At 32.7% G+C, this 17,468-nt stretch overlaps 2 protein-coding genes across 4 annotated transcripts in view; both read left to right on the forward strand.

Annotated features, from left to right (window-relative positions):
• The window catches only part of LOC111516669 (beta-glucuronidase-like), a 69,928-nt gene extending 65,891 nt beyond the window's left edge, over positions 1-4,037 (forward strand). For all 3 annotated transcript variants that reach the window (XM_074184669.1, XM_074184670.1, XM_074184668.1), the window contains 2 exons: positions 258-396; positions 3,793-4,037. In XM_074184669.1, coding sequence (XP_074040770.1) covers positions 258-396; positions 3,793-3,971 — 318 coding nt within the window. In that variant the 3' untranslated portion in view covers positions 3,972-4,037. The remainder of the gene's footprint in view (positions 1-257; positions 397-3,792) is intronic.
• A 3,605-nt stretch (positions 4,038-7,642) lies between these two features.
• LOC111515704 (zinc finger HIT domain-containing protein 3) lies at positions 7,643-16,481 on the forward strand. The gene is made up of 3 exons (XM_023171910.2): positions 7,643-7,788; positions 7,844-8,001; positions 13,216-16,481. Exons 1-3 carry the CDS (start codon positions 7,721-7,723, stop codon positions 13,395-13,397), a joined length of 408 nt encoding a protein of 135 aa, XP_023027678.1. The 5' UTR covers positions 7,643-7,720; the 3' UTR covers positions 13,398-16,481.
• Positions 16,482-17,468: the final 987 nt, after the last annotated feature.

The raw sequence follows: 17,468 nt of genomic DNA on the forward strand, positions 1-17,468 counted from the left end.
TTATTTAATAGCCGAAACTCGTATTGCACACGTTAAAAAACTGATTGGTAATCTTACAGAGTGTGTAATATTTATCATATACTTGTCAAATAGAATTCTGACTGATTTCAAAACTAACATTTCTACTGCAGAAGATTGCTTCAAAAAAGAATATATCTATCAATGTTTATTATTTCAGTTTGAACAGCCTTCATATATACATGCTGAGTAGACATTGTATCTGCTAAGATTTTCACTTGCTATATTGCGAATTGCAGGCACCACCTTTCATATGGTCCGAGGAATATCAAGTGGAATTGCTTTCACACCACTTCAAGGCATTCGACACACTGAGAGCAGAGGGATTTTTCATCGGTGAATTCATTTGGAATTTTGCAGATTTCAAAACTGCCCAAAGTAAGAATTGTAGAATTGAATAATATATAACATCGTAGCAGTTAATGAATTGTTTGGTTATGGTTAGTGTGAAAGATAATAATGATAATAATTTATTCTTCTTTTGTTTTACATTATTGTACATACATATGACATAGTGTATTAGCACACCAAACTACTTGAGGAGTACTTTGAATACCCGTTACTGTGGCGTGTTATCAAGTAATCGGAGATATTACCTCAGGATGTATAAACCTAGCCAGTCGCGCCAACGAAACGTTAGGAAGAAATTCCAAAAATCTATAGCCATTAAACCGGAGATATTGACACTGAAAACCTTGGCCGCGAAAATCTTCACCATTTTTAATTATAATTATTCAACGAACATTTTCTAATCATGAGTTTCCTGGTCTTCGGATTTAGTTTAAATCTAACTAGAGTTATTAAAAAATAAAAATCCAAAATTTTTAATCAATGCCTTCAAATTAACCTCATAATGGTGATTATGAGGCATTGGCTCATCGCATAACGACATGGCGGAAATGTCATTTCAGAAGATAGTTTGGAATTGAAATCAGTGCAATGAAAATTAATATGTTTAAATCAAATTTCTGTTCACAAGAAATCTCACGTAATAGAAATTTTCAACCAGGTCGCAATGACATTGCGACCTGGTTGAAAACTTCACTTAGAAGTTTTCAAAACTCCCTAAAACTGAGGTTATGTGAAATAGGGAAAATTTACTCTTTTTTTTTGTTTTTGGGAGTCAATCTAATCATCTTGTTGAGTTTACGCTTGTTGCATGGAAAACTGAAATATTTTCATTAGAGATAAATGCTCTCTTCTTCCCCTTCTCGGGCAGCTGCCCGAGCAGCTGATGAACTCGGTTTAATTTTCGACACTGAACAAGGTGACCACAACTCTGTCACCGAGTTGGAACCTGTTCAGCAAAAAGCTCATATAAAAGCCGCAAAGATCATCTCACTTCTGCTGCATCAGTCCAAAGGGTAAGGGAGCCAGGCTCCAACCTGTCTAAATTCAAGATGACTTTCCACTTCTGCCGAAACACAAGGATAAGCCAATGCATGGTGTCTTCTTCAACCAAATTGGAGACCTTGGCTTATAAAGCGCCTGACTTTCGCTTTCCTCAGGTCGAGTGGGCTGAAGTCGGAAACTGAGAGGTTCATCATGGCTTGCTTGGACTGTGTTTTCAAAAACTCAGTATACCGCAGTCGCGTGATGGGTATAGAGGTTCCTGACACAAGGTGCAGGGCCTGCCGCGAGGCGCCCGAGGCCCTAATACACCTGCTATCAGCATGCCCAGCAAATGCATTCTCAGCCTATATCCATCAACACAACGCGGCCCTAAGAGTGCTGTATTACCATCTACGGCACTCTTGCGGTATTGACGAGACACGCCCTACGCTCTGGAGAATATTGAATCTGTTGTAGGGAACGAGAAATGCCGAATTTATTGGAACGATTCGTTTCCCACCATCAGGCTCACACAAGCTAATAAGCCTAATGTAGTCCTTCTCGATCACCAGAGCAAGACGATATTTATAGTGGAGTTTTCTGCCCCTGGCAAGACGAATATCGTCCGAAAAGAGAAGAAAAAACTTATAAAATATCGAGATTTTCTCTTCGAACTCCGCAGAATCTATCCAGACCACTCTGTCAATATGGTTATACTGATTATTGGAGTCCTTGGTGGAATGATGCCCTCTTTACTCTCAAATCTTAAAATCATACCGGTCTGCCGCACTAAGGCAGAAATCTTAGCCGAACAGATGCAGAAGGCTCACTGCGCTTGCTAAGGGATTCTCGAATCCAATGATCACTTACCCCATGGTGTGGGAAGTGGTCGTTGGTTGATAATGCTGGCGCGCCTTCCCGAATGTATCGGGGAATCGGGGATAGGGCCTGACCAGCGCAAACTACGGTAAAAAAACAAATAATAATAATAATATTTATTCAACAACAAGAAATTGACAAAAAGCAATTGAATTTTACTTAAAGTCAATGAAATAAACATAGGTTCTCACAGAAGCAAGTAATTGCTGATACGTGAGAAAAGTTCTACTTGGCAATTACAATGTAGGGGTGCTGCGATACTGTTTTTTTTATAATCTAGAAATTAATCATTATAGGTCAGCCATGCTGAATTCTTCATTCGGATAGTTAGTCATAGTATAGAAAATGGTAGTTTTTTATTATTTATTACATTTTGTTGTTCACTATATTACTAAAGAATATCCTATTTGTATTAATAAAGCTCTGTAACGCCAGCAACGGAAATCGTATTTAGAAAATGCCAAAATTAGGTACTTTTTAGGTACCGAAGTCAAAAATTAGGTGCTCTGTAACTTACACCGCAACTTAATACTCAAAGTTACGTTGCTAGCAGAATGTGATGCTAGCAACGCAATGAAAATAATAATAAAATAATGAATATTAAGGGAACATTATTAGGTGCTAATTAAGTGCTAAACGGCGAGGATCGTAAAATTTTCTAATTAATAAACAAAAGCTTCCAATTTCGCTAAACAACAGATCTAAGAATCAGGTCTCTCGAAAACGAGGACGAATGCTCTATCAGGTATGAACTAAGCGTTGTAATGAAGTGCTTATTAGGATCTTGCAAGATCGCTTGCAAGGTCGGTCGCACCTAATTAGCACCTAATAGTTGTTCCCTTAACATTCATAATTTTATTATTATTTTGATTGCGTTGTTAGCATCACATACTGCTAGTATCGCAACTTTGAGTATTAAGTTCACTAATTTATAGTTTGTTCACTAATTTTCACTATTAGCTTACGACCTTCTAGAAATGAACAGATACATTGTGATATGCTTCCACAAATCCCAAATGCATTTATTTTTGTTACGATGAAACCAAAGTTTAGCGTGTCGAATGCATGTGACAGGTCGAAGAAAAGTCCAATAATGGATTCTTTTCTCTCTAGTTTTTCATACACTATGTTGTGCACTAGTGTACACACTATAGTATGTACCTACTATGAATATCGATTAATATTAAAAAACCTGATTTTATCCATAACTCCATATAACTGTAGATGTCAGAATTTTCCTAAAGACAAGATCATAATATTTTTTTCCACAATTGTATGGAACATGGCAGAGAAGATAATTGTTTTATTCAGGATAGCCATGAACATATTTAGTTAGGCAGTACATTCAGCAAAAATTCGTCTGTTTTCGAAATTTTATAAAAAACATGTTCCATCTTTTGAACGGACTCTTCGGTTCCAATGCTATGAGTAGTTCATTTAAACAATGTAACGAATTGCAAAAAAAAAGTCGTCTTATTATTCCAATTTTTTTCATTAATAATATTATGTTGAATGAATTCACCTAGATCTTCAAAATTATATGACGTATGTGTTTTTTTTCAGCTTATACTAGAGTTGGTGGAAATAAGAAGGGAATTTTCACAAGGAGTCGTCAGCCCAAAGCAAGTGCTCACCATATAAGAAGACGATATTGGAAATTAGCTAATCAGTATGCTAATGTAACATTACCTGATGATCTCGATAATTATGTTATTTCAACAAAAGTGCACGATGAACTGTGATGTAGTTAGTATATAGAAATGTTGTAGTAAAGGATTTAATAAAATAAAAAACATTTTCAATTTTAATTCTTTATTCGAATATAATCACAGGTTTTATCTGGAGTAAGTTATAATTCAGAACTTGTGATACACTGTTTGGAACCTTTGGTGTAGTAATGAATATTACTGGAGTTCAATTCCAACACCAAACCGTCATTTTTAACACTTCGGCACGTATTTCGTTCACCAAGTAATCCTCTTCAAGAGGAAGATTAAATAATAACGGTTTGGTGTTGGGATAAAACACCAATAATATTTATAATTCAATGGAAAGTCATCTCAATGGAAGAAAACAGTCTGTAGATTTGAATAGAGTGTCAAGTAATCCAAAAATGTCTCAATATGGTGTCTGGAACTGTACAAGGAACCGTTATGGAACGACTTCCATTCAATATATTCTCAAACTTTAAAATTAATAGAGAATTGTTTGATTACTCAATATCTTTATAGTAAAATGAAATATCTACAGTTTGTCAAATGTAGGAAGAGCTTTCTGAATTCCGTTATGGTCCCGCCCACTAGATGTGCGTTCGTTGCAAGACTATGAGAGAGAGTGAAAGAGACAAAGAATCGTCAAGTCAAGTCTCTTCCTAGCTGTACCTTCCCTACTTCTCATAGAAATAATCTTTCAAATTTAGGCTTATCAAAAGTATCCAATAAGGGGATTATATAAGAAAAAATTGTTATAAAATAACTAGAAATTGTTATTCATCATTGTTAATTTTTTTGAAGAACACATTGTATATTGAGCTGTTTCCATTAGATAATTTTCTTGTTGATATAAAACGAAACTTTGACATCCTTCTTGACAAGTTAATACTTTCGCATATTTGTAAAGACTACAGTTAATGCAGCAATTTTTGAGTACATTGGTCCTTCGAGCCGGATAAGACTAACAAAAAGAATGGTCTATGCCGACTGAGAAAAAACATATAAAATTCAGATGTATTGCATCTCTTTTGTTCGAGTATATACCAAAGATGTAATGAAGTGCCCGTTTTCTATATTAACTGTTTTCTCCTTTATAATTTTGCGAAATTCTTAGTAAACAGTTTTACATGCAACACGTGTTTCGCCATACAATGGTGCAAAGTCCGAATGATGTTTATCAAGCCGGCCTTTGGCTCAACACTATTTTTTTTTACCAAAAGCCGAAACAAATCAATAAGTTAATTGATGGTCAACAAATTGCCTAGTCTTCATCCCCTCAAAATCAAATGAAAAAATAACTTTTTAGAAATTTCACAAACTTCAGCCTACTGTCTAAATCCATATACCTGAGAAATATCCTGATAAAAGGTATTTGTGAAAGGTGAAATACTCATCTCAACTAAGATGGTGTTGGGAGAGGCCTGTAATTGTAGGTATAATTAAGAATGGTGAAATAATTCAAAAATTAATTTTGAAGATAATATAATCGGAAAACCAATTACCTACTCATCAGATGACCATCACAAGCTCGGTAATATCTCAAATATAAAAAAAATATTTCATTTGACACTTGCTATCGACCAAAAAAGATATGAGCAGAATATAAAAATTAGAACAACAATAGAATCGAAACTATGTTTAAGAAGAAAAGCTCAGAAAATGATTTTTGAAAAAAAATATAATGATGTACTTAGTAGATAATGTACTTAAGACTAAAAAATCATTCGGAAGATCCTAAGTAGCAGTCATCACACCACTCTGCTCAGCAATCTACGATATTGATCAGATAAAAAAATAATGAAATCGTTGGTCGTAGCATAACCTGCTGAAGAGAGTGGTGTGATGACTACTACCTAGGACCTTCCGAATTATTATTTTTTATTTCGCCATTTTGTAGCTTCGGCCATCTTGAATTTGCATCTTTTTCAAAGTGTACTACTATTCTACTAGTCAAGCCCTGTCATTTGATACTCATATTGAGGTAGTTGTGAAACATTACGTATTCCGCCATTTTGTAGCTGCGGTCGTCTTGGATTCACAATGATACAGAATTGATTAAATTCTATTGTCATCAAAACTAAAAGTGGTTGAGTTTGCATAATTTCATGTAATCAAAAAAAATTATCTTTATATCCTGAGATGAATTATCATCATCTTTCAGCAAACCGTGGTTATTGTTTTAAAAAAAATGTATTGTTTATCATTTTCTTACACTATATTTGTTTAACTTTGGTTTACTGCTATCTTTTATAATTAGTTTATATCTGGAAAATTTCAATCTACATGAAAATACAATCTTCCAGTTTATTTATAATCTCACTTTCTGTATCACTTATTTTCTATTACTGTGACTCGATTACATTCGATTAGTTAGTATCTCACAAAACATTCATTGTTATTATTATCTGCGACTTAATTTGTTACTCGCAGATCGAATAGGTTGAGGATGATATTTGGATCCCAGCGATTAGTATATATGAATCACTTGAGAACTCAAGGATGCAGGATTTAAGAAATCGTTCGCACGAACCATTCGCAGAAATTTGTGTGCACAAAACTGAGTGATTCATGACTCTGGGAGAATTTTCTGAAAATAACAAAGATCACTTTCACATGTTATATTTTTTTGCAGACCTTTGTGCTGCCACCTTGCGGCAATGGTCACCTTGAATTCAAACTACAAAAGATGACGAAAGTATATCTCGTTATGACAGGGTTGCCACTTTCATTACTTCGGTAATGAATCTATCACTCTTGAGAATTTTTGTTACGTTGTTGCGCTGAAACTTAATCTATTATGTCCATAATACGTTTAACTACGAATCGCCTCTTGTTTCTGTGCCTCTGGTATAGTTGATTGTACTTTCAACTGATTCCATTCAATGAAATGTTTGGGTAAACATTTTTGAATGAGCACTTGAATTTATTCGTTGTCCAATTCATTCTGCAGATTTATTGTAAGAGAGAAACTTTTTAAATAGCCAAAATGGTAACATCTCATAGATGTCGCCGAAATATCACGATGATTATTCTGATACAACTTTCAGATGTCAAGAAGACGTCTTGGCGACGTCCATTTGTCATAATTATATCGTGTAGATATCAGATTCCGATATCAGCGAAACTTTTTGCATTAATGTCAAACGAATGAGTTTTATAAAATATCGAAAAAATATCTAACTGTAAAATTGTCACAGTATCCTAGTTCGGCATTACATCAAATCCTATAAGGATGTCTCTTTCATATTCATTTTTCCCTAACGAGTTTGGCCTAATTTCACAACCGAAGTTGTTAAGTAATACTTGAGAATAAGTTAAACGCCGTTTATGAACGATTTGTTGTCAAATCATCACATACAGCTACCGGACTGATTCATGACCGCTGGGAGAAATCATATCTGTTTAATGTTTAGGTCGGTGTAAGACAAAGAAAATATTAGGAAAAATGGAATAGAAACTTCTGTTTGCAATTTCACGTAGTACGGCTTGAATAATCAAACAGACTGATAATAGATTTCTACACATCTACTGCACATCTTCTCACCGGCTATAACTCAGTCCGATAGCTGTACTAAAGTTCTGAAATAACTGAATGTGTTACTGATTTAGATAAATTTTAGTACGAAAATAAAATATTGAGTGGCAACCCTGTGGTCACAAATCAAAAAAGAAGAGAAGAAGATTATTGTTTTGACGTTTGACTTTTGAGTAGTAATTGTTTTCAGTTGTGTTGTGTTATTTTTGCTTTGTACTTGTTGGTTTACTTTTGAAAGTTTAAAATGAATAAAACCTGCGATATATGTCAGGAGCCGGGAACCTATAAGTGCCCTACATGTTTAATATTTTAGTAAGACAATTCTCAATATTTTAATTTCCATGAGAATAACTTTCGTTTCTTCTAGCTGCTCAGTCAAGTGCTGTAAACAACATAGACAAACTTCTTGTGCAGTTGCAATATATAAAAACACCTCCCAAAAGGATGGAGAAGTGAGTAATGCGACGAAGAAAAGAAAAATAGACCCGCCAGTATCATTCGATACAAAAAAGTTGAAATCTTTGAGTAAGTTCTGTATTTTACACATTATGCAATGCTTGAAAATTCACAGTTGTGGCAAATTATAGAGGAAATCCAAACAACAAATGAATATTTCATTCTTTTGTAACATTTATGACTAACATATCAAATCTGAGTGCTGTCTCCTTTCTTTCAAAGGTTTATTCATGCACTACTTTCTAGTCTAAGTAACAAGTTGAATCATAGAAAACATTCATGCAGAGACAGGTAGGTGTTCATTTCAATATTATAATTGATTGCAAAAATGAATTCTAGTCATGTAGTCTAGTCTAGTTAGATTCTAATTATATTTTTACATAACAATATAAGAACTAGAAGTCATTTCACCTATGGAATAAGTTGTTACACCTTATTTTGACCCAGGAATAGAATCATATATATGATGATATTAAACATTCACATACTCATTGAAAGGATTTCAATAGCCACACTAGAGACTCAATACTTGATAATGGTTTAATGAACCGAAACCGGTTGTAATAAATAAAAATCTTTGTAGAAATTAGACAAAAGTTATTTTCTTCATCCTGCATTCAAAATGAATTTCTATAAAATAAATAAGTCATCAATCAAACAAATTTTGAAAGTCCTCCACTTCATGATCTTCAACGACATTTGTCTCCAGATCTTCCATGGTTTCGGGGTCAAAGGTTCTGTCTTCATTGACATCACATTGTCTATGGGTAATGTATTGTCTTGCGGAACGACTTCCATGTTCTGATCGATGATCGGTAGATTCACAAAGCATTGAGACAGGCTGGCCACAAACTAAACAGCCCTGCAACCCCGATTTACTGCATCCACATCGCGAACTACAACTACTCTTGCAGTTGCAGAACATTGTGTTGAACAATTCCTCTGGAGTAGGTGCTAAAATTGTAATAGTTGAAAAAAAAATTATTAATGATTATGTTTTTGATAAAATTTATATGGCGTGTTTTTGACTACTGGTTGACCACGAAATATTTGCAAAAAAAACGATTTTTGTGACCTTTGATTTTTCTATCCACGTACACCCTATCATATGTAGGTTTAGAGACAATTTGTAGGATGTCAACATTTTCAAATTCTGAGATACTTAAGTACTCAATTTTGTTCATATAATTCATACCAGAAGCAGTAAAACTTTTGAATATGCCTTGGGCTGCATATTCTGGTTCCATCATACTGTTTTGAAATTGATTTCAGTACATGCTTCAGTAACCTGAATATACTTCTTATAAGTATTTTAGTGGTATACCTCAGAATCAGAACTGGTTGTATTTCCAGCTATTAACTGTTTCGACAGAATACTTTCTCTGTATGATTCAGCTTCATCAAATTTGTCAAGTTTATTATCTTGGGCTAACAAAACCTGATCAATATGTTCGTCAAATGTGAATAATTTCTTCATTGCCTTTGTCTTGTAGCTGTTTCAAAGTGACTAGAACAATTTCTGTATGTTTCTTGGGAAAATTATCTCATGTATGTTTTTTCTTTTTTGAGTTGTTATATACTGTGTTGCCAAGGACACCAAAAGTTAATTCCAAGAGAAATCACAAGAAGAATTTCAGATTGGCAATGTTTACATGACATTGGAAGAGTTTCTATTGACAACAGTATTATTATAATGCTCAAAACGAATTAACATGAAGTGTAAGCTGTCCTATCAATTGAGTTTCGGTAACACATTCTCTACCGATCTATAGAAATACTGCTAACAGTTCGATCTTTCATAAAACACTTGTAAGTTCCGAATTCACACATAGCTGCTTCCTTTTCAAACTAGTTTTCAATTTTTTTTAAGGCGTTAAACTCAAATTTATATTGGAAAGTGGTTTTCACTCCAATCGTATCATCTCCTCTAAGATTCTTTTATCAGAAACACCGTCAAACCCAGAATCACTTTTTTTATATATTCAGTGAAAATATATATTTGAAACGCGACATTTCTTTTTCTGTCGGTCAATTTTTAAATTCCGTCTTATATACTTTATGAATCATTGCTTTTCTTGTCAAACCTTGTAGTCCTTGCCCAGCTATTGCCATGCAGAATTTACTATTTAAAAATATAATTTACATTTGTCATTACCATATAATCTCTGTATCATTTAATTATGTTTCAACAGCCAACCTGTTCAATTCAGTATATTTGAATGTTTCAGTTGTAGCTTGTAGCAAAGTTATTGCTTCATGATTGAGAATCAAATAAAGTCTCAAGTGTTTTCTCGTCACTGTATGATCCATGTGTACTTGAACAATCATCAGCTAAACATTCACATGTATTTTTTGGGAAAGAAAGTTTTTGGCTTTCTGCTACTAAAAAAAAAATATATATATAACCCCTTTAATTCATTCACATGTACTTTTGTTAACTCAATTAAAACACGAGAACTTCCTTTGTCATTTGTGATATTTTCTGTTGGTTTGCTAGTGCAGACACACATTCATTTTAATATTTGCACTAAAATTATGTCCGAATTGCAAGGCAAATTTCCCTCTAGCCTCAAATTTGCCTCTATAATTCTTATTTTAAAAAAAGGCAATCCAGGTAATATTGAGAATTATAGGCTAATCGCTTTACTAAGCATTTTTTCTAAACTGATAGAGAAAGTAATGGCCAATAGAATCACAAATTTTCTCAACACATATAAGGTTTTATGTGACAACCAGCATGGGTACTCCGCTATTTCATATAGTATCGTTGTGTGGGGTTAAGCGTCCGAATTACAAAGAGTTTTTGTGTTGCAAAAACGTATTATTAGACGTATACGTATTTTCTGTTTATCTTATAGAACATCATGCCGAGACACCTTCAAAAGTGCCCTCTATTTATATATTAAAACTTTTGATTCACATTTTCAAGAACCTAAACAGCTTTAGAAGGCATTGTGAATACTGGAATTCGTCTGTTCAACATTCTGCCCCTCGCATTGAGAGAGAGCAGAACTTTTTTGCGGCTAGTGACTTCCAGTACTGACCTTCTCATGCTTCTTTATATTTTGCTTTATCTTTGTGTGATTTTTCACACACTGCATCACTGAAATACCCAATTCAAATTTGGTTTTTGACTCGATATTTCATAACATTCAAGAATGTAATCTTTTTTTTTTAACCATTATTTATGTTTGTCATTTTAATTGTACATATTCATCAGACACAATTTAATTTGTGAACTTGGACTAATCCAATCTATTTCTTGATAATAGGATATGGATGCAATAAATTTGAATTTAATTAGTTTTAGTTTGCTGAAACTTCAGTCACAGCTTGCGTTCTCTTCTCTTATTGGCCTCGGCGCCGCAAATGCGCTTACGCCTTGAGCTTTGTATTACATCACGAGGTGATCTGCTATGTCCAGCCTCATTCCAAGTGGTAGATTGAGGTGGACATTTCAGTTCATCCCCAGCCACACCCATAGATTGAGCTGAGCACTTCTGTCCAGCTTCGGGATTGGTTTTTGTTGTGTCTGTTTTGGTGTTTGTTTCATTCATGTGTGTTCACAAGCAAGGGAAGAGTTGCCCACTTGGCAGAGCCCTGCATTACCAGAGGAAGGCTGATTACAATGAGGTTTCGCCCATTTCTTCAAGTGGATCGTTTGTAACCGTATATCACCCTGCGGTCGGTACGATTCCTTACACCTAGCTTGGGTAGGCTGGTCCATGGTGGCATGTTTCGCAAAGGCTTTTGAGGAGTTTCAGTTTCCCTCACCCCTGATCCATACTTTTTCAGTTCTTCAATTGACATTTTTAAAATATTACGTTTCGGAATTCCTTTGTTTTGCAAAATAGGCTCAACACCAATTTTTTTCAGCAACTTCTCCAGCCTCTTCCATCCAATATTTTATTGCATTTTGTCTCATTTTTCGCTAAATTTTGAGCAGACCATCCATTAGTGCAAGGGAACGGCAAGGATAATATCTTCATTCTGAATTTTTATATTCAATCGATTGATTTCGCGGAGAGTATTCGTCCAAATAGTTGAATTATGAATAAAGTAATAGAGCCAACAAAAAAGCAATATACCTTTTGCATCAGTCCAAATAGGTCAATAGTTTCTTGGTATGATGGGGCAGAATGATCACCTACAAGATTTAAGGAGTGAGCCAAGCACGGTACGAACTCGGCCAGCTCATTCCTTTCTGCAGTTTTAGCTTGACCTCCTTTATAGATGTCGGCCATATTGGACCCATCATCATAAAATTGGTCATGACATTGTCCAATATCCAATATGATCGACGAATACTAAATGGTAAAAACAAACAACATACATATTTGAAACAAACTAAATACTGTCGTGGAGGGAGATCGACGGGGTAGTTTTCGAAAGCGTTCGACTGCGTCTCACATGAAATTCTGCTGGAAAAATCAAACTATTACGTAATTAGAGGTATTTCGCTCCACTTAATAAGAACCTATCTTACTAATCGTCAACAAGCAGTGATGCTCAACTGTACCTTATTAAACTATTAAGCATGGTGTTCCGTAAGGGTCTGTTTTGGGCCCGCTGTTATTTGTCATTTAGGTGAATGACTTGTGCAAATATATGATGCCGTTCAAATCGGTTCTCTTTGCTGACGACACCACTTTCATTCTGTCGGATAAAAATAATGATGTTGCAGTCTCATTTCGGCGAGGTATCTAATAGTGCTAATAAGCTGAAACTCAAATGTCAGAAAACACAATACATCCAGATTTCTGCTAATAATCAAATTATCTCTAATTGTGAAACTAATAAAGGTAAATTACTGGGCATTACATTAAATAATAGACTCAACTGGTCAACACACATTTCTTAACTGATGAGAAAACTCTCGGGTTGCAAAAGAAGGCATTGAGAGTGCTGATTAATATTGGATACAGGGATCACTGTGAAGAATATTTCAAAAAACTCAGAATTATGCCAAAGTTAAGTGAATGATTAGTTGTCTATTCGTCTTTAAAGTGTGTATTTGGCCGCCCTTTGAACTTCCCCACCCTTAGATCCGGGCCTGACTGATATATATGATATTGTTAATAATTCTTCGTTTCGAGAATCGAAATGTATTTGTGGATTGAGTTACCTACCGATTCCAAAAATGGCGTCTTTGTTAAGGGAGAGTTCACGCCTCCACTCACTAACAGTGCTGATGATAACAATTTTAACTTCCTTGTTTCCTGCCGCCCAATTTGACCATTATAATATAAAGTGAATACTAACGGAAACAATATTTACTTTCAGAAACTGATGAGGAACTGAATAAGTTATTGACCAACAGCCATTTGAGAAGTCTCCTAATTACTGTCGATGGAAGTGAGAATGCAGATGAAATCATGCAGAAGGCTATGCAAGAACCGATTTTTGTAGAATTTGCTGATGCATGTCTGAAAGCTGTGAATCAAAATTTTGATAAGAGTACCTAAAGGCTGCATCTCATCTAATATCGTAGATGAGGAAGAGTTCCCTGCTCTTCTCAGGGTTTGTGGGCCAACTTTCATCAATTACCATAGTGAAGTAGCCGATATTAAGTCTGAGGGAGTTTTTAACAGTTGAAGTTGTTATTTACTATGGCAAAAATTCATGTACCTACATTTATATGTGATTTGTTTACGAAGTCCATGGGACTTCGTAAACATGAATTGACTCTTATACAGCACATGTGAAATTGAATGTGATCTTTCTAAAAGTAATTCGATGTTAGTCAAATTGAATGTTTCATTCTAAACTCCATTGAATTTAGGATAGTATGACAACATTTTACGGGACAAATATGATTTTGTAAAAATTTCACATGGTGTGTTTTAAAGTTAAAGAATTTTTTTTTATATGCTATATGTTCAAGATAAGGTGGGTCAGCATGGAAAAATCTGTTGGAATTTATGAAATTCCGAATAGCTCCGGGGTGGTTCAAAAAAAACCTAGCCACCTTGTTCATATTAATTTTTTCAGACTTTCTAAAGAAGGTATTGATAAAAAAAACAAGTTTTCCTATGTGAGTGCTACAATGTAGCATTCACAGAGTTTCAATCGGAAGTTTCATCTTCCAGAAACTATCACCAATTTTAATATTTTGTATGAACAGAAAAAATAATCATCCGGTATAAGTTAGCTGTTTTGGCGACAACTCTACTGATGTATCACCGTAAGCATTGTCTGTAAAAAGCTCGGTTTTTTTTTCCATGCTGGCCCGCCTTATCTTTGACACAGTGTACATTTTTATATATGTAACATTTTACTTGTCTACGGAGCAGAAAATGATATATTTTTTTGTAAATGAGGAATGATATTTTTCTTGTTTTTCGGCTTTTTGTGGGACACTTCATGTATGTGTATTTTTCATTTTTTTTACATTGGAAGGAAAAGAATAGCTTTGTTTTGATAAAGGTAACATAAAAATAATAACATAAAAATCAAATAATGAATTTTAAGATACAGCTGGACTTGATAGATTATTCCTTAATATCCACAGTCAATTTTATCACAGATAAAAAACTTGATTGGTTCAATTTTTTCACAACATCATCTTCACATTAATATCTTAGAACAACATATAGATTCTTAATTTCAATCTAACAACTTTTAAAATATCTACATTTTCATTATAAGTTGAATTACAGTAAGAGATGAGAGTTTCAAATTTAATGTGATTTTCTGTATTCATGCTACAATGAAGGATTTTATCTCCCTCCAATTTGAACAGTTATTATTCCTTATAGTTCTAGAAAATTTTTGCCATTCTTCAAGAATTTTGATAGTTGTATTCATTTTAATAAAAACTCTTTGTTGAATAATTTTTTCTGCATATAAAAAAAGGAAATTAGAAAATTGTAAGGGTAGTGACTTGATTTCTCAGATCTATTTTCATCAGCCAGATCATTTATAATGTTTAAACAATAGGTATATTTACCTAAGAAATTTAGTTTTGTTTGGATTTTTTTTCAAAAAAATCCTCAGTATAAAGCTCATTCTTTAAACGAATTGATTCGATGTAGCCCCCGACTATGTGGTAAGAGATCATCATGAAAAATGAGAAATAAAACCTTGCGTGTTTTTTTACTACTTGTATTTGTAACTAATGTTACTGCAGTTTCATCCTATAAGAAAATTTTAAAACAAATGCAATAAACTCTTATTATATTCGTTTGAAAAAGTTCTTATGGGACAAAATTACAGTTTCATTAGTTACAAATACAACTAGTAAAAAACAGAAAGTTTCATTTTTCTTGATTCTTTGAATATTTACGTAATAACTGTCAAGCAAACGTTGAAGTTGCTTTTGATTAATGTAATAATAATAGAACTGAAGCATGTAAGAGAAATTCTAGGAATATGTTATAGCTCTTGAAAAGAATTGTTTAAGAAACAGCAAAAATTATAGTATAGACACGCCTGAAGAAGCTATTGTATAGTGAAACACGTGTTACGTATTTGTAAAACTGTCTAGTGAAAATCTCACAATGAAGTGTTCCTTTAATAAGCAAAAATTTATTTAGGTTTATTAGACTTTGCTGCAAAAGTGTCTGAAAATAATTTCGATAGGAATCAAGCAGAGTGATATGGATCGTTTAGTTGAACAATCAGCTAAAGATTGTAACTTCCATGGTGCGGTCGTTGCAGAAGAGCATATTGATTGATGTTTTCAGTGGTGTTGATGGCTTTTGAATTTAATGTTGAAGAAAAGCGTTTTTAAATCAGTCGAAAATAATGCTTTTCCAACAAAAACAATTAGTCTGGTTCACATGTACTCGATTTAGCTCTTTTTGGTGACATTTTTCAGCCCTGTCTAAAAATTACGACGAAGGTGTCATTCGATTCGTATTTTTGCCTAGAAAGTTTAAGGAGAGGTCCGAAAACGCGCCGATAAAAATTACAAAAGTTATAAACAAGTGAAAAAAAATAGGGCTTTAGTTTTTTTTTAATATCTCGGAAAATTTTCAAAATTTTGGAAATTTGAGAAAAGATTTGAAAAGATCAATAAATTTGCGTAAAAAAGTCATGACTCCCGAAACTGTATCTCGATTATTTATAATTTTTACAGAGCCCTGAAAATAGAGCCAAAAGCGGGTAGTCTGGCTTCCGCGCGCCTTTTGTCACTCTGACATAAAAACAAAAAAAAATTATTTAAACATATTAAATGTAAATATCAGGGAATGAAAAAATTCATGTAATGTTGGGATACATCAATGAACAATAATCAGCAGTCAAAAAATTTTTATCCCAATTTTAACATTAATTATAAATTTGTTAATTAATAACTTTTTCTGAATTGAAAGTTAATATAAAAATCCCTATAATTATTAATGGTGAAGTTATCCTCAATAGGCAAAAAAATAGATTACCGTTGCCAAAATAAAAAAATTGTTATTTTCTATATTTTTATTAACAATAGAAAATTATAATTTTATAAAAAATACATTACAATTTTTTTTTATTTTTCATTGTTTCAATGTCTAATGGCTAAAAACTAATTAATAATATTTTTTCATAATTTTTTACAGCTATTGTTAATACATTTATTATAAACAAATATATTGTTTATAAGCAATTCGAAATTTTTTTTGCATTATGTTAATAGAAAAAAATCATGATTTAAAAAAAATGGTTTCTAAAAAAATGTCTTTGTTGCTAAAAATTGCGTTTGTTAATTAACAATCGTTTTTTGCAACTAAATATTGAAATTAAGGAACCGTTTTTTTTTAATCATAAATTCCATTGTTCTTTCAGGTTTTGAACAATTTTTTTTATTCTTTTTTTAATTGTTTATTTAAAAAAATTGTTATAAACAATTTTTTTTTCAATACTTCGTTCTATGATAAAAGTAACTATGTGCTTTTTTTTTAATTCATTCTATTTTTTATAAAACTTTTAATATTGTGATGTTAAAAAAAAGCACATAGTTACTTTTATTATAGAACAAAGTATTGAAAAAAAAGAAAAAAATTGTTTATAACAATTTTTTTTAATAAACAATTAAAAAAAGTGTTTTCAAAACCTTCAAGAACAATAGAATTTATGATTAAAAAAAAACGGTTCCTTAATTTTAATATTTAGTTGCAAAAAACGATTGTTAATCAACAAACGCATTTTTTAGCAACAAAGAAACTTTTTTAAAGAAACCATTTTTTTTTAAATCATGATTTTTTTCAATTAACATAATGCAAAAAAAAATCGAATTGCTTATAAACAATTACATTGGAGACATTGAAACAATAAAAAATAAATGTTGTAATGTATTTTTTATAAAACTATAATTTTCAATTGTTAATAAAAAAATTAAAAATAACATTTTTTTTATTTTGGCAACGGTAATCTATTTTTTTGCCTATTAAGGATAACTTCACCAAAGGAAAAAAATGCCAGGGTTTTAGTTTATTAATTATAGGGATTTTTATATTAACTTTCAATTCAGAAAAAGTTATTAATTAACAAATTTATAATTAACGTTAAATTTGAGATAAACATTTTTTGACTGCGGATTATTGTTTATTGATGTA

The sequence above is a fragment of the Leptinotarsa decemlineata genome, unplaced genomic scaffold (genome assembly GCF_025532065.1).
Source record: "Leptinotarsa decemlineata unplaced genomic scaffold, Ldec_3_MD MMD2_tig00026358_RagTag_RagTag, whole genome shotgun sequence".
NCBI lineage: Eukaryota > Metazoa > Arthropoda > Insecta > Coleoptera > Chrysomelidae > Leptinotarsa > Leptinotarsa decemlineata.

Bases quoted from the DNA above. Each gene is read 5' to 3' on its own strand.
- LOC111515704 (XM_023171910.2), top strand. From the start codon at position 7,721: ATGAATAAAACCTGCGATATATGTCAGGAGCCGGGAACCTATAAGTGC. The intron at 7,789-7,843 runs GTAAGACAATTC...CGTTTCTTCTAG, and splicing joins CCTACATGTTTAATATTTTA to CTGCTCAGTCAAGTGCTGTA. The intron at 8,002-13,215 runs GTAAGTTCTGTA...ATTTACTTTCAG, and splicing joins AAAAAAGTTGAAATCTTTGA to AAACTGATGAGGAACTGAAT.